Below are 20,360 nucleotides of genomic sequence, written 5' to 3'. Positions count from 1 at the left end.
GCTTATGCCTGTAATCCCAGCACTTTAGGAGGTCAAGGTGGGAGAATCACTTGAGCCCAGGAGTTTGAGACTGGCTTGGGCAACATGGCAAAACCCTATCTCTACAAAAAATACAAAAATTGGGTAAGCTTGGTCATGACCGTGTCTCTACAGAAAATATAAAAATTAGCCAGGCATGGTGGTGCATGCTGTGGTCCCAACTTGGGAAGGTGAGGTAGGAGGATTGCTTGAGCCCAGGAGGTGGAGGTTGAGGTGAGCTGAGATCACACCACTGCACTCTTAGCTGGGGTGACAGAGCCAGACCCTTTCTCAAAAAAAAAAAAATAAATAAATAAAAAGTATATATATGAACATTTTAATACTGCAATGATGAAATTTCATTTGATTCAGAAGGTGTGTTCTGACTCCTAGAAAAGGAAAAAGTTAAATATGATTATGGACTCGCAGTAGAGTGTAATGATTAAGAAGATAGGTTTCAGAGTCAGACTGCCTGGGTTCAAATTCTGGATCAGTCATTTATGTTTTCTGGTGACAATGGACTAGCTAACTTTTCCAGGCTTTAGTTTTCTCTTATGTAAAAAAAGGGACCAATAATCTACTTTCCTTCTAGGGTTGTTGAGAAGATTAAATGTAATAATTTAGATAAGTTATGGAACAGTGCCTGGTATGTGGTAGGTGCTCAATAAATGCAGCTATTACTGTTACAATGAAGTGTAAATTGTTACAGTGCAATAGACTTTCTAGTGGTTCTGTTTGTAAATATGCCTTGAAAGTTAATTACATATCCAAATAAAATTTATACATACGTTGAACATTTTGAGATGCTCTACAAATGTGAAGTGGTACTATATTCATGTAGTAAGTATCAAATAATTGTGTGAAATTATATTTGAGAGCCAGGCGCGGTGGCTCAAGCCTGTAATCCCAGCACTTTGGGAGGCCGAGGCGGGTGGATCACGAGGTCAAGAGATCGAGACCATCCTGGTCAACATGGTGAAACCCCGTCTCTACTAAAAATTACAAAAATTAGCTGGGCATGGTGGCGTGTGCCTGTAATCCCAGTTACTCAGGAGGCTGAGGCAGGAGAATTGCCTGAACCCAGGAGGCGGAGGTTGCAGTGAGCCGAGATCGCGCCATTGCACTCCAGCCTGGGTAACAAGAGCGAAACCCCGTCTCCAGTAGTAAGTATCAAAAAATAAAAAGAAATTATATTTGAGGTTGTCTTGTTTCTCTGTGTGCCTGTTTGACAAACAATTGTCTTTCCTAGTTAAAGCATTTAAAAAGATTCTATAGCATTCCTTTATCAGTAATATTTTTAATACAGTATGTTTCATTTTGCATATGGAAAAACTTGAGGAATTTTTTATTTTGTTTTGGATAGCCTATTCACTATCACTTATGTTATATTCTGATGTTTTTTCATGGTTCTTCTTTTCTTTGCTGGATCTGGAGGCATGGGCAGCAAGAAACTAAAACGAGTGGGTTTATCACAAGAGCTGTGTGACCGTCTGAGTAGACATCAGATTCTTACCTGTCAGGTAAATTCTATTTAAAATTTCCATTGAGAAGTTTTATGCACAACTTAACTTTATACCTTAATACCTCTTAAACTTGAAATATGAGAATGTAGGCTTACGAAAACAACACAAATGATGGTGCTTTTCCATAGGCTAATTGTAAATATCAAGCCTCCTTAGGTACATTTCCAATTGTGACTTCATTTACCCAAGTTTAGTATTTTTGCATTTTGAGGGGAGAGTGGTCATGGCATAAGGTGAAGTACACCTTTGCTGTTTATTTGTAGTTACATGAGAAATAGAACTCAAATGAGGAGATACTATTTAAAATGTATCCTTTCTTTTATAAAAGCAAGAGAAATTAATAGTTAGACCATTTTCTTATTGATGAAGCATGAGAAATGTATACAGAAGATCTTGCAAGGTAGTGAAGCAAATCCTCCTTAGCAGAGTAAATAAGATTTAAGAGTTTTGGTTGTTTGTATTTTTTTGAGACTAGGTTCTCATGTTGCCCAGGCTGATCTCAAACTCCTGGACTTGAGCAGTCCTCCGGCCTCACCTCCCAAGTAGCCAGGATTATAGGCATATGCCACTGTGCCTGGCTAGATTTAAGGTTTTATCTTAGGATCTTATCCTTTTGTTTGTTTGTTTGTTTGGTTTTTGAGTGAGTGTCTTGCTCTGTTATCCAGGCTGGAGTGCAGTGGTGCCATCTTGGCTCACTGCAACCTCTGGCTCCTAGATTCAAGTGATTCTTCTGCTTCAGCCTCCTGAGTAGCTGGGATTACAGGCGTGTGCCACCACATCCAGCTAATTTTCATATTTTTAGTAGAAATAGGGTTTCACCATGTTGGCCAGGCTGGTCTCAAATTCCTGATCTCAAGTGATCTGCCTGCCTCAGTCTCCCAAAGTGCTAGGATTACGGACATGAACCACTGTGCCCAGCTTGATTTTATCCTTAACAAGACATTTTCACAGAGCATTCTGCAACTTTTTTTTTGAATTGCTTTCTATGTTAAAGATATCTTTGGTTCCTTTGTTACACATTTAATTATTTGCATGTTTATATTCGGAAATATTCTTAAAAGTATGAAATTTGATATTTCATCCTATAGTCAGTTTCATTCTTTTTTCACTTACGAAACATTATCTCTGAGTGAACTTCTAACTTAGAAAGAAACTCTTTCAACTTGATACTTTCTGGGCTTATATTTGTACCCAAATTCTTTTTGGCATAATGTAGTGCTCATATACACCTGGATTGGATACTGCTACTATGTAATGTTATTTGGCGTATCCTCTGGTACATGCCAACGAAACAGGATAATTAGAAGATAAGTCTGTGTCATTATAACTTTTAGTTAAGGCATATTTTTGGGGAAAATACTATAATGAATGCATAAATCTTTGATCTGCAATAAATTACACTTTTGTCTACACGAGCAGTATCAATTGAAGGTTTCCTTTTAACTCTAATATCTTTGTTACACATATATGTTTATAATATTCTCTTTATGTTTCTTTAGGACTTCTTATGTCTTTCCCCACTGGAGCTTATGAAGGTGACTGGTCTGAGTTATCGAGGTGTCTATGAACTTCTATGTATGGTCAGCAGGGCCTGTGCCCCAAAGATGCAAACGGTATATATATATTTTATTATAATTTGATTATGAATGATTTTTCATCTCATTAAACTTTTTTTTTAGGATGAGGCACATGCAGAAATAGAGATGAGTACCTAAAAAATATTGAGTTTCCTACCTTAGAAGTTAGTTCTCTAAGGAAAATACATGTGAAAATTTTTTTCTTTTTGAGATGGGGTCACACTCTGTTGCCCAGGCTGGAGTGCAGTTGCATGATCTTGGCCCATTGCAGCCTTTGCCTCCTGGGTTCAAGCGATTCTCCTGCCTCAGGCTCCCAAGTAGCTGAGATTACAGGCATGGTGCTACCACACCCAGCAAATTTTTTTATTATTAGTAAAGATGAGGTTTCTACTTTGTTGGCTAGGTTGGTCTCAAACTTCTGACCTCAAGTAATCTGCTTGCCTTGGCCTCCCAAAGTGTTGGCATTACAGGCGTGAACCACCACACCTAGCCTATCTGTAAAAAATTTATGTAATTTATAAGCTCGTGGAAGACAATTCCTAAATTTTGGAATTAGGGAGCAACAGAAAGTTTTTATTTTTGCAGCCAATAGCAGTAGTTCAAAAGGACACTTTTCTCTAATTGATTAGGTAGTATTTGAGGGCCTCATAGTTAAATTGTAATATATTCTTAATTTTAGAATGCCCCTTTCTTTGATATAGGGACCTTTACCGTCATCACTTGCTGTAGATTATAAAGCACACATAATTGTACTTGCTAGTTGATTGAATAAAAGATAAGTAAATATTTATTCTTTATTCTTAAGAAATTTGAAGTCTTTTACAAAAGCCCTCATCAAATCGTACGTGTTTTCAGACTTTCTGTGTCATGACTGTAGCTTTTCAAAACGTAGACTTGGAGCATGATAGAAAATACCTTGTTTTCCCACAGTAAGATTTTCCTAACATTATGTTCAGTGCTTTGTAAATGTATTTATTTATGTGGACTGTAAGTTACTTACCTTACTACCTTATATTGAAATTTACTGAACACCAAACAATGAAGTACAATTCTCTGAAGAAGGGGAGAAGGAAGGAATGTTAGTGTCATTTGAAACTTCTGAAAACAATAAACAGATGTTTGAACAACAAATAGTTTCTATTTTTTTTTTTTTTTTTTTTTTTGAGATGAGGTCTGGCTCTGTTGCTCTGGCTGGAGTGTAATGGTGTGATCTTGGCTCACTGTAACCTCCACCTCCTGGGCTCAAGCCATCCTCCCACCTCAGCCTCCCAAGTAGCTGGGACTACAGGTGGACACCACCGTGCCCAACTAAGTGTTGGGTTTTTTTTGTGGAGATGGGGTTTCACCATGTATCCCAGACTGTTCTTGAACTGATGAGCTCAAGTGATCCTCCTGCCTTGGCTTCCCAACTGCCGGGATTACAGGCATGAGCCACTGTGCCAAGCTGATCAACAGATACTTTCTTTTATTCAGATTTAACTTGTGATCTGAGGAAACTATCTGAAAGACAGGGTAGTCAGAAGGAGAATCAGAATTGGAGATAGAAATTGGCACTAGTCTTAGCTTTATCATTGATTTCATTGCTTTGAATAGTTTTCTTTGTTTTATGGGAGAAAACAGAAGTTAAAATACTATGCAATGATTCTGTGACTAGATTCAAATTAATTTGTAATTACTTTGAAGTTTGTAAAACACCAGAAAAACCTTTAATTTGTCATCTGTCATTGTAATTGGTCAATATGCATGGCATATTTCCAGTTAAGTAATTAAATAAGAGATCATGGTCCCAAAATTCAACTTTAATTTCTACTTCCATCACTACCTTCAGCTGCCGTCTTAATACAATTTCGAATACAATTCAAGAAGCCATCTTTCTCATATGGTTTACATTCATTCTTGTAGCATTCCTTATATTTCAGCCCTGCCTTAAACATTGGCTTCGGTTTTTTTTTATTCTTAAACATTTATTGTAAGTTCCAGGGTATATGTGCAGGATGTGCGGGTTTGTTACATAGGTAAATGTGTGCCATGGTGGTTTGCTGTACAGATCATCCTAGGTATTAAGCCCAGTATCCGTTAGCTATTCTTCCTGATGCTCTCCCTACCCCCTGCAACCTTTGACAGGCCCCAGTGTGTGTTGTTCCCTTCCATGTGTCCATGCGTTTTCATTGTTCAGCTCCTACTTATAAGTGAGAACACACAGTATTTTGTTTTCTGCTCCTGCATTAGTATGCTGAGGATAATGGCTTCCAGCTCTATCTGTGTCCCTGCAAAGGACATAATCCCATTCCTTTTTATGGCCTCATAGTATTCCATTTGTATATGTATCACATTTTATTTATTCAGTCTATCATTGATGGGCATTTGGGTTGATTTCATGTCTTTGCTATTGTGAATAATGCTGCAATGAATATATGTGTGCGTGTATCTTTATAATAGAATGATTTATATTCCTCTGGGTATATATAAATATATGTATATCTCCCAGAAGATTAATAAAATAATTTAAAAAACAACTTTCCTTATAGAGTATTAAATTTTGTAGTTCTAAATACATCAGAATGATCTTTGGCAGGAATAGTCACATTTCCTTTGCTTACCTAACAGTTGTTTCAGATTTTAGCACAGGCATCCAGAAATTCCATTAAGTTTCCAAAATCCATATCAGTTATACTTTCCCTATTACAATATCTCTTATTAATGCTGGTGTAATTGCCTGGTTTCTAGTCCTATTTCATAGTCCCCACAGACTTCATAAGACTGTGAGGGCAAGGTCTCTCTCTGTTATGTCATATCCCCATAATCTGGCACAGTCCTTGGCACAGAGTAAATATTTGTTGAACAAACAATAGAAGGGAAAAGGACGGATTAGGGTTAAAGTTGCTAAAATTTAGAGAATAGACTTAGTTTATGTTTTTGAATGTGTATAGAAGTTGAATAAAACTTAATTATTTTCTTGTTCAGGCTTATGGGATAAAAGCACAAAGGTCTGCTGATTTCTCACCAGCATTCTTATCTACTACCCTTTCTGCTTTGGATGAAGCCTTGCATGGTGGTGTGGCTTGTGGATCCCTCACAGAGGTAAAGCAAAAATTTTTCTTACCCTCTTCCATTGACCTATGATCTTCAGAGCCAGGGAAAAAGTTTAGCTAAAAAACATAAATTATTTCTTGAACAGTAATCTGAATTAAATTATAAGCACTTCAGGGATATGGTTCTTCACTCAGTACTTAGTGTGGTTGCTCTGCAAACAGAGATGTTAAAAAAAAAATCCTTGCTGACTGATTAAAATCTACTTGGGTTGCTGTTTCTTTGAATTAACTTAGAAAGTGATAAATATTGCTGGGCGTGTTTATATATATGTTTATATATAATTCATATATATGTTGTATATACATATATACATACATATATTTATGTTATATGTACACATGCACATGCTACATATATGTAATACACATACATGTCATACATGTAATATGCACAATAAATGACATTATATATTATATGATTATATCATGCCTATAATCCCAGCACTTTGAGCAACAAGGCAAGACCCTGTGTTTACCAAAAAAAAAAAAAAAAAAAAAAACCAAAAAACAAAACCCATTTAGTCACATGTGGTGGTACATGCTTATGGTCCTAGCTATTCAGGAGGCTGAACTTGAGCCAAGGAGGTCGAGGCTGGAGTGAGCCATGGTCACACCACTGCACCCCAGCTTGGGTGACAGAGGAAGACCCTGTCTCAAAAAAAAGAAAGCAGTAAATATTATGAAATAATATTATGAAACAATTGGGGGAATTAAAAAAGGATCACTCCTTATAAATTAGGAAGGACAATTTGAAATTTTAGTAACATGTAGAAAAATTACAGTATTAAACTAAAGTGAGCTAGTTTTACTTTCTGTTATAGATTAAATTTCTTCTAGGAAGTGATAGGTTATTAGATTGGTTAATACTGTTGCATAACAAATTATGCCAAAACTAAGTGGCTTAAAACAATAAACATTATGCCAAGGACTAACTCTGTGCCAAGGACTGTGCTTGATTATTTCTTAGTGTCTTTGGGAGTGGCTTAGCTCAAGCAGTGTTGGTGAGGGATGCAGTCATCTGAAGCTTGGTTGGGGCTGTAGGATCTATTTCTGAGGGGGCCCACTTATGTGACTGGCAAATGGATACTGGTGGTTGGCAGGAGGGCTCAGTGCCTCCCCAGGTAGGCTCTGCACAGGCTGCTTGAGTGTTATGACATGATGGCTTACTTCCCCCCAGGGGAGTGGTCTCAAAGAAGGCAAGATGGAAGTGGTGATATGTTTGGCAACCTAGCTTTGGAAGTTACACACCACTACTTCTGCCACTTTATGTCATTAGAAGTGAGTCATCAAGTCAAGCCTACATAGGGAAAGGGAAATTAGCCTCTACTTTTTTTTTTTTTTTTTTTTTTGAGAGAGAGTCTTCCTCTGTTGCCCAGATTGGAGTGCAGTGGCACAACCCTGGCTCACTGCAACCTCTGCCTCCTGGGTTCAAGTGAGTAGTTGGGATTGCAGGCGTGCATCACCACACCTGGCTAATTTTTGTATTTTTACTAGAGATGGGGTTTCACCCTGTTGTCCAGGCTGGGCTTAAACTCCTGACCTCAGGTAATCCACCCATTTGGGCCTCCCAAAGTGCTGGGATTACAGGCATGAGCGACTATGCCTGGCCAACCTTTTGAAGAAGTGTCAAGAATTTGAGGACATTTAAAAACCACTGCAGTTATTTTCCTTGAAAACTGCTTACAATGTGGTGACTTGATAGACTGTGTTTATCAGTACACTCTTGAGGACTTCTTGCTTGAAAGTTCTAGGGGCATAAATACTTTCAGGAAACTTCGAAATAAGAACAGATTCTTTTCTTACATTCTGATAGTCATAATTTAACTGTAGATTTTTTTTTCTTGGAGATAGGGATCCTGTTTTAGATACTATACCTTATAGTATACTATACCTTATAGTATCTAAACCAGGGTATTTTAAAATAAGGTATTTTATCTAAAAATAAAATACCTTATTTTATTTCCTGTCTTACAAGACAGATTTAAAGATTTATATGAGCTATGCCTAGTAGATCCTATTAAATAGTTGGTAAATAAATGAGTGAATTTGTTATTAATAAAAATGCACACACACGCATGCACACACAGACACACACACACACACACACAAAACCTCTGCTTTTGGAATATACTGCCACCAGGTGGTGCCAGAATCATACTAGTTTACACAAACTTTGGGCTGAAGTTCCACTTGATTAAATAAAGTTTATTACAATAGTGATCTGCAGTTATAAACTTACTTATTTAAATGGCAAAAACATTGAACTTAGGGAAGATTAACTGGGAAATTCTTTTTAAGAATTTTTTTTTAAGTTTTAGAATACTTTCAATACTTTTCATTTAGCTTTTATTAATTATTTTTAAAAACCCAAACAGAAGTTACAAGCCTGTTAGGTGTTTTGTTGTTATCTAATTGGCTGACTTGGAATAGGAATATAAATACTCTGACTCCTTAGTAGGGGCAAGTTCTTTCCTTTCTGTTCTAGCTACAGGTAGCCTCTTCAATCTTTTTGGTTTTTGTTTTTCAATTGAGTACAGGGAGTGTATCAGTTTATGTTCAAACAAAGGGTTTTTTTTTTTTTTTTGCTTTTGTTACCATTTTTAATTGACAATAATTGTATACATTTATGGGGTACAGTGTGATATTTTGATACATGTATACAATGTATAATGATCAAATCAGGGTAATTGGCATATCCATCACCTCAGATACTTACCTTTTTTATTTTGAGACAGTCTTGCTCTGTCGCCAGGTGCCAGGCTGGAGCACAGTGGTGTGATCTCGGCTCACTGCAACCTCTGCCTCCCAGGTTCAAGCAATTCTCCTGCCTCAGCCTCCTGAGTATCTGGGACAACAGGTGCACGCCACCACGCCCAGCTAATTTTTGTATTTTAAGAGAGATGGGGTTTCACCATGTTGGCCAGAATGCTGTTGATCTCTTGAGCTTGTTATCTGCCCGCCTCAGCCTCCCAAAGTGCTGGGATTACAGGCGTGAGCCACCCTACCCTGCCCGGCCAATACTTACCATTTTTGTGTGTGTGTGTGTATTGGGAACATTCAAAAGCCCTTCTTCTAGTTATTTGAAAATATGCAATAAATTGTTGTAAATTATAGTTCCCCTATAGTGCTATAGAAAACTAAGACTTATTCCTCCTATCTTGCTATAATTTTGTATCTGTTAACCAACCTTTGATTACCTTCCTCTAACATCTACCATCTCAGCTTATAGTAACCACTATTCTACTCTCCACTTCTATGAGATCAAGTTTTTTAGCTTCTACATATGAGTGAGAACATACAGTGTTTGTCTTTCTGTGTCTGACATTTTACTCAAAATAATGACTTTCCGTTCTATCCATGTTGTTGCAGATGACAGAATCTCATTCTTTTTTATGGCTGAATAGTACTCCATTGTGTGTATATACTTCGTATTCTTTGTCCATTTGTCTGTTGATGGACCCTTAGGTTGATTCTATGTCTTGGCTACTGTGAATAGTGCTGCAATAAAAATTGAAGTGTAGATTGACATGCTGATTTTATACTGCGGTTTCATATATGCACATGCACATACACACGTGTAGAAGTAAGAGAAAGCAAGCAAAATGATAAAGCAAATGGGGCAAAATATGAACAGTGGGTGAATGTGGGAAAAGAATACATATTCTGCATTCTGTTTTTGTTTTTAATTTATTTTTATTTTCAAATTAAAAAAGATACACAGTTTAGCTGTGTTACCTAGGCTGGAGTGCAGTGGCACAACCATAGCTTACTGCAGCTTCAAACTCCTGGGCTTGAGGGATCCTCCTTCTTCAACCTCCAAAGTAACTAAGACTACAGGTGTGCACCACGACGCCTGGCTAATTTTTAAAATCTTTTGTAGAGATGAGGGCTTGCTATGTTGCCCAGACTGGTCTTGAACTCCTGGCCCTAAATGATCCCCTCTGCCCTGGCCTCCCAAAGTGTTGGGATTACAGGTGTGAGCAACTGTGCCTGGCCTTCTGTTTTTATTAATACCACTTTCCTGTAAGTTAAAAATTATTTCTAGATAAAAACAAAACAAAAAAACCTATGATGTTTGCTGTAAGTATTTGGTACATATCCTTCATCAGAAATAAAGACCTTTCCTTCATTTCCTAGCTAAAATACTAATTTGGTGTTAAATTTTATCAAAAGCCTTTTTTCTGCATTGATTGAAATGATTATGTTATTTTTCTTCTTTGGTCTAATAATGTGGTGAGTAACATTTAATAGATTTTTCTGATGTTGAACTACTATTGGATTTTTGGAACAGGTTCAACTTGGTCATGATATATTACCTTTTTTTTAAATAAACTGTTTTGGATTCAGTTTGCTAATATTTAAGATTTTTCAATATTTAAGATGGATATTGAGCTGTAATTTTCCTTTTAGTAGTGTGTTTGTCTGAATTAGAATCTATCTTATACGAGTTTGGTAGAATGGATTATGGAATATCACTTCTTTTTTATATTCTGCAACGGTTTGCATATGATGGGAATTATTCGTTCCTTGAAGATTTGGTAGACCTTGACTGACAAATTGTCTGATCTTGGTATTTTTCCTTCTGAGAAGAGTTTAAAAAATTCAATTCCTTTAATGATTATAGGGCCACTCAGGTTTTCTGTTTCTTCTTGGGTAGTTTCAGTGAATGAGATTTTTAGGAATTTGTCTATTTTCTTTATATTTTTTAATTTACTATAATAAAATTATTCATTATATCCTCACAGCTCTTAAATCTGGTTTTACATGTGGTTTTTGTCCCTCTTTCCATTTCTGATATTACTCACTTTATTTCTTCCTCTATTTTAAAAAAAATCTTGTCAGAGATTTGACATCTTTTTAAACAACTCTGCATTTTGCTGCTGTTCTTTGTTGGTCCTCTCAATTACTTCTTTGTCTTCTACTTCCTTTATTTCTGCCATTCTCTTATTAATCTACTTTTATTTAACTTTTTGTGGGATTTTTTTTTTCTAACTTCTTAAATTGGACATTTAATGTATTAATTTTCAGTTTTTCTACTTTTTGCTCTGACCTTTTAAGACCGTGAATTTTTCTTGAAGCATTCATATAGTATTTCCATTTTCATTCTGTACTAAAAGTATTTAAACATTCCCATCACAATTGCTTCTTTGACTCATGAGTTATTTGGAATTTAAAAATATCTAAATTATTTAATTTAAAAAATTTTCTTTTAATTTTAATTACATTATCAACCTAATTGCATTTTTGTCAGATAACTTTGCATGGTATTGATTCTTTGAAGTTTCCTGAGACATCTTTTAAGGTTGAATATGTGATCAACTTTGATAAATGTTGCACGTGTGCTTGAAAAGAATGATTATTCTCTAATAATTGGGTGCTCTATTTTATTTTAGGTTCAGAGGTATATGTACAGGCTTGTTACATTGGTGTATTGCGTGATGCTGAGGTTTTGGGTACGATTTATGCCATCCCTCAGGTACTGAACATAGTCCCCAATAGGTAGTTTTTTTAGCCTTTTCCCCCTTCTCTCTCCTAATAATACCCAGTGTTGATTGTTCCCATCTTTGTGTTCATATATACCCAGTGTTTAGCTCCCACTTAAAAGTGAGAAAATGCAGTCTTTGGTTTTCTGTTCCTGTGTTAATTCACTTAGGATAATGACCAAAAGCTGCATTCATGTTGCTGCAAAGGACATGATTTTGTTCTTTTTATGACTATGTAGTATTCCATGGCATGTATTTACCACATTTCCTTTAGTCACTCTACCATGAGTGGGCACTTAGGGTGATTCCATGTCTTTGCTATTGTGAATTGCGTGGCAGTGAACATACAAGTGCGTATGTCTTTTTGGTAGAGTGATTTATCTTCCTTTGGATATATACCCAGCAATCAGATTGCTGGGTCAAATGGTAGCTCTGTTTTAAGTTCTTTGAGAGATCTCCAAACTCCTTTGCACACAGTGGTTGAAGTAATTTATATTCACACCTACAGTGTATACACATTCCCTTTTCTCTGCAGCCTTGCCAGCATCTTTTTTTTTTTTTTTTTTTTTACTTTTTTTTTTTTTGAGACAGTCTCACTCTGCTGCCTAGGCTGGAGGGCAGTGACACTCTCAGCTCACTGCAACCTCTACCTCCTAGGTTCAAGTGATATTTTGCTTCAGCTTCCTGAGTAGCTGGGATTATAGATGTGCGCCACTATGCCTGGCTAATTGTTTTGTATTTTTTAGTAGAGATGGGGTTTCACCATGTTGGCTAGGCTGGTCTTGAACTCCTGGCCTCAGGTAATCTACCCGCCTCAGCCTCCCAAATTGCTGAGATTATAGGTATGAGTCACTGTTTCTGGATATTTTGACTTTTTAATAATAGCCATTCTGGCTTGTGTGAGATGGTATCTCATTGTGGTTTTGATTTGTGTTTCTCTAATGATTAGGGATGTTGAACATTTTTTCATATATTCGATGGCCACATGTAATATCTTCTTTTGAGAAGTGTCTGTTCATGTCCTTTTTTTTTTTTTTCATTATTTCTTGTCTGTTCATGTCCTTTGCCCACTTTTAATGAGATCGTTTTTGCTTGTTGATTTATTTAAGTTCCGTATAGATTCTGGATATTAGACCTTTGTCACATTCTTAGTTTGTGAATGTTAAGCACTCATCTGATTGAAGAGGCCACCCAAACAGGCTTTGTGTTAGTAACAAGGCTGTTTATTCACCCTGGTGTGAGCGGGCTGAGTCTGAAAAGGGAGTTAGTGTGCAGGTGGGGAGCAGAGCATACTTTATAAGGTCTGCAGGGCAATGAGTGGAAAGTTACAGCTCAGGGTTGGTTGTTGTTTACTCAGTGGGTTGATCAGTCGGCTGGAACTGGAACCTGTTGTCCTTTGTGGTATTATTGTTTCAGACTTTCAGGTGCCAGGAAGCCATCTGGAGGCGTTTGTGTGGGTTACAGAGTTCATAATGGTTTGACAACAGTGCTGCCATCTTTGGGGGACCTAACAGTGAATATTTGCTCCTGTTTTGTAGGGTGTCTGTTTACTCTGTTGATAGTTTCTTTTGCTATGCAGATGCTCTTTAATTAGGTCCCACTTGTTAATTTTTTTGTTGTTACAATTGTTTTTGAGGTCTTAGCCATTAATTATTTGCCAAGGCTGATGTCTAGAATGGATTTTCCTTGTTTTCTTCTAGAATTTTTATAGTTTGGGTCTTACATTTAAATCGTTGATCCATCTTGAGTTAATTTTTGTGTATGGTGAAAGATAGGGATCCAGTTTAATTCTTATGCATATGGCTAGCTGGTAATCCCAGCAGCATTTATTGAACAGGGAGTCTTTTGCGCATTTCTTAATTTTTGTTGACTTTGTCAAAGATCAGATAGCTGTAAGTGTGTGGTTTCATTTCTGGGTTCTCTATTCTGTTCCATTAAGCAGTGTACCTGTTTTTATACTAGTACCATGCTGTTTTGGTTACTGTAGTTTGAAGTCAGGTAATGTGATGCCTCTGGCTTTGTTCTCTTTGCTGAGGATTGCTTTTACTTTTCAGCCTCTAACTTTCCATATGAATGTTAGAATAGTTTTTTCTAATTCTGTGAAAAATGACATTGGTAGTTTGAATCTGTAGATTGCTTTGGGCAGTATGGCCATTTTAATGGTGTTAATTCTTCAAATCCATGAGTATGAAATGTTTTTTCATTTGTTTGTATCATCTATGATTTCTTGCAGCAGTGTTTTGTAGTCCAGAGATCTTTTACCTCCTTGGTTAGATGTATTCCTAGATATTTTATTTTTGTGTGTGGCTATTGTAAATGAGATATATTCTTGACTTGGCTCTCAGCTTGAATGTTGTTGGTGTTGGAAAAGCTATTGATTTTTGTGGATTGATTTTGTAGTCTGAAACTTTACTAAAGTCATTTTATCAGTTCTGGGAGCCTTTTGGAGCAGTCTTTAGGGTTTTCTAGGTATAGAATCATACTGTCAGTAAAGAGAGATGATTTTACTTTTTCTATTTTGATGCTGGTTCACTGCAACCTTCACCTCTTGAGTTCAAGTGATTCTCTTGCCTTAGCCTCCCAAGTAGCTGGGACTATAGGCGTACACTACCACTCCCAGCTAATTTTTATATTTTTAGTAGAGATGGCGTGTCACTATTTTGGCCAAGCTGGTCTTGAACTCCTAACCTCAAGTGATCTGCCTGTCTAGGCCTTCCAAAATTCCAGGATTATAGGCACGTGCTACCACGCTCAGCCTTATTTCTTTCTCTTGCCTGATTGCTCTGGCTAGGACTTGCTATTCTTTGTTGAATAGGAGTGGTGAGACTGGGCATCCCTGTCTTGTTCTAGTTCTTCCAACTTTTGTCTGTTTAGAATGATGTTGGCTGTGTGTTTGTCATACATGAGTCTTATTATTTGGAGGTATGTTCATTTTGATGTCTAGTCTGTTGAGGATTGTTATCATGAAGGGATGTTGGTTTATGTTGAAAGTTTTTTCTGTGTCTGTGGAGGTGATCGTATGGTTTTTGCTTTAAATCTGTTTATGCGGTGAGTAACATTTATTGATTTGCATATATTGAATTAGCCCTGTATCCCAAGAATAAAGCTTACTTAATCACAATGTATTAACTTTTTGATGTGTTGCCGGATTCAGTTTGCTAATATTTTCTTGCAAATTTTTCCATCCATGTTCATCAGAGATATTGGCCTGATGCTTTCTTTTACATTATATCTCTGCCAGGTTTTGGTGTCAGGCTGATACTGGTCTTATAGAATGAGTTATGGAGGAGACCCTCTTCCTTAGTTTTTTGGAACATTGTCAGTAGGAATGGTATAAGCTCTTCTTTATACATCTGGTAGAATTAGGCTGTGAATGTGTCTGGTCCTGGGATTTTTCTGGTTGGTAGGGTTTTTGTTACTCATTCAATTTTGGACCTCGTTGTTGGCCTGTTCATTAGTTTAATTTCTTTCTTGTTAAATCTTGGGAGGTTGAATGTTGAATGTTTATCCATTTCTTCTAGGTTTTCTAGTTTGTATACATAGTGGTGTTTGTAGTAGTTTTCTGAGGGCTTTTTGTATTTCTGTGGGGTCAGTGGAATGTCACCTTTGTCATTTCTGATTGTGTTTATTTGGATCTTTTCTCTCTTTTCTTTTCATATTAATCAGGCTAGCAGTCTAATTTATTCTTTCAAGGAATAAACTCCTTGGTTCTTTGATCTTATTTATTTATTTTTTTTTTCATCTCAGTTTTGTTCAGTTCAGCTCTGATTTTGGTTATTTCTTGTCTTCTGCTACCTTTGGGGTTGGTTTGCTCTTCTCTTTTTCTCTCGGCAAGATGTTAGGTTATTAACTTGAGAACTTTCAAACTTTTTGATCTGGGCATTTAACACTATAAACTTCCCTTTTAACACTGTAGCTGTGTCCCAGAGATTCTGATATGTCGTATCTTTGTTTTCGTTAGTTTCAAATAATTTCTTGATTTCTGCCCTAATTGCATTGTTTACCCAAAAGTCATTGAGGAGCAGGTTGCTTATTTTCCATGTAATTGTATGGTTTTAAGTGTTGTATGGTTTTAAGTGTTGATTTCTATTGATTTCTTAGTATTGTGTTCTATTTTTACTGTGCTGTGGTCCAAGACTGTGATTGGTATGATTGCAGTTTTTTTTTTTTTTTTTTTTTTGATTGCTAAGGATTGTTTTATGGTTGATCAGTTTTAGAGCATGTGCCCTGTGCAGATGAGAAAAATGTATATTCCGTTGTTTTTGGGAGTTCTGTAGATGTCTATTAGGTCCTTTGGTTAGTTGTTGAGTTCAGGTCCTGAATTTCTGTATTAGTTTTATGTCTTAATGATCTGTCTTATAATGTCAGTGGGGTGTTGAAGTCACACACTATTATTATGCGATTATTTAAGTCTCTTCATATGTCTCAAAGAACTTACTTTATGCACTTGGGTGCTTCTATGTTGGCTGCATATATAGGATAATTAGGTCTTTTTGTTGAATTGAATGTTTTACCATTATGTAATTCCCTTCTTTGTCTTTTTTAATCTTTATTGATTTAAAATCTCCTTCGTCTGTTATAATAGCAACCCCTACTTTTTTCTGTTTTCTGTTTGATTGGTAGATTTTTCTATATCCCTTTATTTTGAGCCTGTGGGTGTCATTGCACACACAAGATGGGTCTCTTGAAGACAGCACACTGTTGGGTTTTGCCTTTTTGTCCAGCTTGCCACTCTGTGCCTTTAAATTGGGCATTTAGCCCATTTACATTCAGTGTTAGTATTGACATGTGTGGATTTGATATTGTCATGTTGTTAGCTGGTTATTATGCAGAGTTGTTTGTGTCATTGCTTTATAGTGTCAATGGTCTATATACTTAAGTGTGTTTTTGTAGTTGGTGGTGATGGCCTTTCTTTTTTATATTCAACACTCCCTTCAGGGCCTCTTGTAAGGCAGGCCTAATGGTAATAAATTCCCTTAGCATTTGTTTGTCTGAAAAGGATCTTATTTCTCCCTTGCTTAGTTTGGCTGCATATGAAATTCTTGGTTGGGGCTGGCTGTGGTGGCTCACACCTGTAATCCTAGCACTTTGGGAGGCTGAGGCAGGCGGATTGCTTGAACCCAGGAGTTTGAGGCCAGCCTGGGCAACATGGTAAAACCTTGTGTCTACAAAAAATACAAAAATTAGCTGGGCATGGTACCATGTGCCTGTAGTCCCAGCTACTTGGGAGGCTCAGGTGGGAGGACGACTTGGGCCCAGGAGGTCATTGCTGCAGTGAGCCATGATCATGCCACTGCACTTCAGCCTGGGTGATAGTGAAACCCTGACACACACACACACACACACACACACACACACGCACACACACGCGCGCGCACACACACACACACACATTCTTGATTGGAATTTCTTTTCCTTAAGAATGCTGAATATAGTCCTCCAATCTCTTCTGGCTTATAGAGTTTCTGCTGAAAGGTTCACTGTTAGCCTGATGGAGTTCTCTTTGTAGGTGACCTTCCTCTTCTCTCTAGCTGCCTTTAACATGTTTTTCCTTCATTTTGACTTTGATGAATCTGATCACTGTGTCTCAGGGATGATCATCTTGGGTAGTATCTCACAGAGATTCCCTGCATTTCTTGAATTTGATTTCAGGCCCCCAGCTTTGTTCTCTGGCACCTTGAGGTTAGGAACCTTTTGTGCTGGAGGGGCCCGGGTGTTCTTGAATCGCTGGCTACAACACTCTGATGGCTGGTGCCAGCCAAAATGCTTTGTTGGGGCGTGGCAGTGGGATCTGTGCTTAGCAGCTGCATTGTGGTGGGATGCCTGCTTCTTGGCTTGTACGGCGTGCTGGTGGATGCGGGGCTGCCAGCCTCTGTGTATGTATTCACACTAGTGGTGGTGTTGGCACAGGGGTGGGGGGTTGCAGTGCTGGCAGATACAGGGCTGCCAGTCTCCGTGTGTGTTTGTGTACATGCTGGTGGTGGTGTAGGGTGGTGTATGGGTCGCTGGCCTCTGTATGCGTGTTCGCACTGGCAATGACCATGCAGCGGTGGAGTTACACTCATGCTGCAGCTGTAGCACAGTGGGATGCATGTGCACATGGGTGCCAGCGGTGGAGGGGAGGTGTGTGCCAGCAAAATGGTAGTGTTGGGAGTGGCTATGTGTGAGTTCCTGCCAGCAAAGCAGCACAGAGGAGGCTGCAGTTGGTGGAGGGTGTGGGTAGTCTGGTGCACCTCATCGGAGTCTGCTCTGCTGGAGCTCTCGACAGTCAGGCACCATCTGCCAGTAAAGAAGCTATGATGGGCCCCCTGGAGGCACCTCGGTTGGGCATCCGAGGGTGCACTGCAAGTGCACTCTACCAGGTTGGGGCCCTGGGAGAGGCCAGCAGACAAGGGGTGCTTAGATTGGACTGGCCCCATTTCACATGCAAGACCACCATGATGTGTTCAGATTTGACAGTTCCCCTAAGGTTAAAGTCTCCTAGGAGAGCATGGTGAACCTTGGGGGATGGACAACCCTGGTCGTACTCCACTGTAGACATTACTGCACCAAACCCTCTGGGTTCTGCACAGGCTGCAGTCCTACCCCTATCACCTCTCTAAGCACCTCTCCCAGCCAGCTCAACTTTCCATGCCCTGGAGTCATGGCGTCTCCTGTTGGTAGGATTCTAGACGTCTGTGGTGAGAGGGGTTTGCTAAAACCTCTTCAACTCACCCCTTCCTCAGGAGTCCTTGGGGGCCAGAAGTAAGTCTTGGTGTGTGGTAGCCCCATGCAGGGTTCCCAGTTTTCTCTTTCTTCAGCCCAGCATCTGTATCAACCCTCCATCCATTCTCATTGCCTTCCCTCTGAAGATCTCAGAATGTGACAGTCTTCTCAAAGTCCCAGTCACTTGGTGGCACGTGTTCCTCCTGGCTGTATCTAGTTGGTCATCTTGCCTCAGAGTCTTCTCTCTAATTTTAGGCATTTGTTTTCACCTGGTAGTTTTTGGGTTGGTTTATTCTTCTATTTTTTTTCTTTCTAATTCCATTAGGTGCAAAGTTAAATTGTTAATTTGGAGTATTTCTAACTTCTTGATGAAAAAATTTAGTGTTAAAAATGTTCCTCTTAATACTGCTTTGGCTGCCCCCCAGAGATTTTTGGGAAGTTATATTCCTATTTTCATTAATATCAAATAATTTTTTGATTTCTGTGTTAATTTCATGTTTACACAGGAGTTATTCAGGAACAAGTTTTGTCCTTTCCATATTTGTATCGTTTTGAGAGATCTTCTTGATGTTCATTTTTATTTTTATGTCACTGTGGTCTGATGGTATGCTTGGTATGATTTCAATTAAAAAAAATTATTGACACTTATTTTATGACCAAACATGTAGTTGCTCTTCGCATATGTTCCCTCTACAGATGAGAAGAATGTATACTCTGTGGTTGGTATGTGGATTGTTCTATAGATATCGTTAGGTTTAATTGTCTAGAGTTTCTTTGTTATTTTTCTGGCTTGATGATCTTTCTGTTGCTGTCAGTGGGGTGTTGAAGTCTCCCCCTATTTTTGTGTGGCTGTCTGAGTCTATTTATCAGTCAAGAAGAACTTGTTTTATGAATCTGGGTGATCTAATGTTGGATGGGTATATATTTAGGATAGTTAAGCCTTCTTGTTGGATTGTACACTTTATGATTACGTAATACCCTTCTGTGTCTTAGTTGTTATGATTTAAAGTCTGTTTTATCTGGTATAAAAATAGTGACTTCTGCTTGTTTTTCCATTTTCCTGCTAGGTCTTTCTTCATCCCTTTTTACTTTGAGCCTTTGGGATTACATGTTAGGTGGGTCTCTTGAAGACAGCAGATGATTCAGTCTTGTCTTTTTTTCAAGCTTGCCCTTTTGTGTCTTTTAAGTGGGGTGTTTAGCCCATTTACATTCAACTTTAGTAATGATATTTGAGACTTTGATCCTGTCACTGTGTTGTTGGCTGGTTGTTATGTAGACTTGACTGTGTAGTTACTTTATAGTGTCTATGGGCTATGTGTTTAAGTGTGTTTTTGTGGTAACAGGTGGTGTTCTTACCATTCCATGTTTAACACTTCCTTAAGGACCTCTTATAAGGCTGTTCTAGTTGAAACAAATTTCCTCAGTGCTGTCTTGTCTGAGAAGGGATTTATTTATTTTTCATTTATGAAGCTTAATTTGTGGGATGTGAAATTCTTTGTTGGTATTTCTTTTCTTTAAAGACACTGAAAATAGGTCCCACTCTCTTCTGGCTTGTAAAGTTTCTGCTGAGATGTCTGGTGCTAGCTAGCCTGATGGGATTCCTTCTATATGTCACGTTACCATTCTCTCTTGCTGCCTTTAAGACTTTTTTCTTTGCACTGACCTTGGTGAATGTCTATGTGCCTTTGGGATGGTCTTCATGTTGACCTGGATATCTACATCTCTAGCAAGATTAGGGAAATTTTCTTGAATTATTCCATCAAGTATGTTTTCCAGGTTGTCAACTTTTTATGCTTCTCTCTCAGGAATGCCAATAATTCATAGATTTGGTTGTTTTACATAATCCCACACTTCTCAAAAACTTCATTTTATGAAGTTCGTTCGTTCTTTCTTTCTTTCTTTCTTTCTTTCTTTCTTTCTTTCTTTCTTTCTTTCTCTTTCTTTCTTTCTTTCTTTCCTTTC

At 37.9% G+C, this 20,360-nt stretch overlaps 1 protein-coding gene across 6 annotated transcripts in view; it reads left to right on the top strand.

Moving 5' to 3' along the window:
* RAD51B (RAD51 paralog B) overlaps positions 1-20,360 on the top strand; it is a 670,105-nt gene that overhangs the window by 3,232 nt on the left and 646,513 nt on the right. For all 6 annotated transcript variants that reach the window (XM_032246050.1, XM_032246052.1, XM_032246048.1 and 3 more), the window contains exons 2-4: positions 1,453-1,538; positions 3,041-3,154; positions 6,083-6,199. In XM_032246050.1, the coding sequence (XP_032101941.1) occupies positions 1,455-1,538; positions 3,041-3,154; positions 6,083-6,199 (315 nt within the window). In that variant the 5' untranslated portion in view covers positions 1,453-1,454. The remainder of the gene's footprint in view (positions 1-1,452; positions 1,539-3,040; positions 3,155-6,082; positions 6,200-20,360) is intronic.

This window comes from Sapajus apella, unplaced genomic scaffold (genome assembly GCF_009761245.1).
Source record: "Sapajus apella isolate SASKATOON/1434 unplaced genomic scaffold, GSC_monkey_1.0 scaffold59, whole genome shotgun sequence".
In the NCBI taxonomy this organism is placed as follows: domain Eukaryota; kingdom Metazoa; phylum Chordata; class Mammalia; order Primates; family Cebidae; genus Sapajus; species Sapajus apella.
The sequence above is the reverse complement of the archived record's forward strand: the minus strand, read 5'-3'. Positions and strand labels throughout refer to the sequence as shown.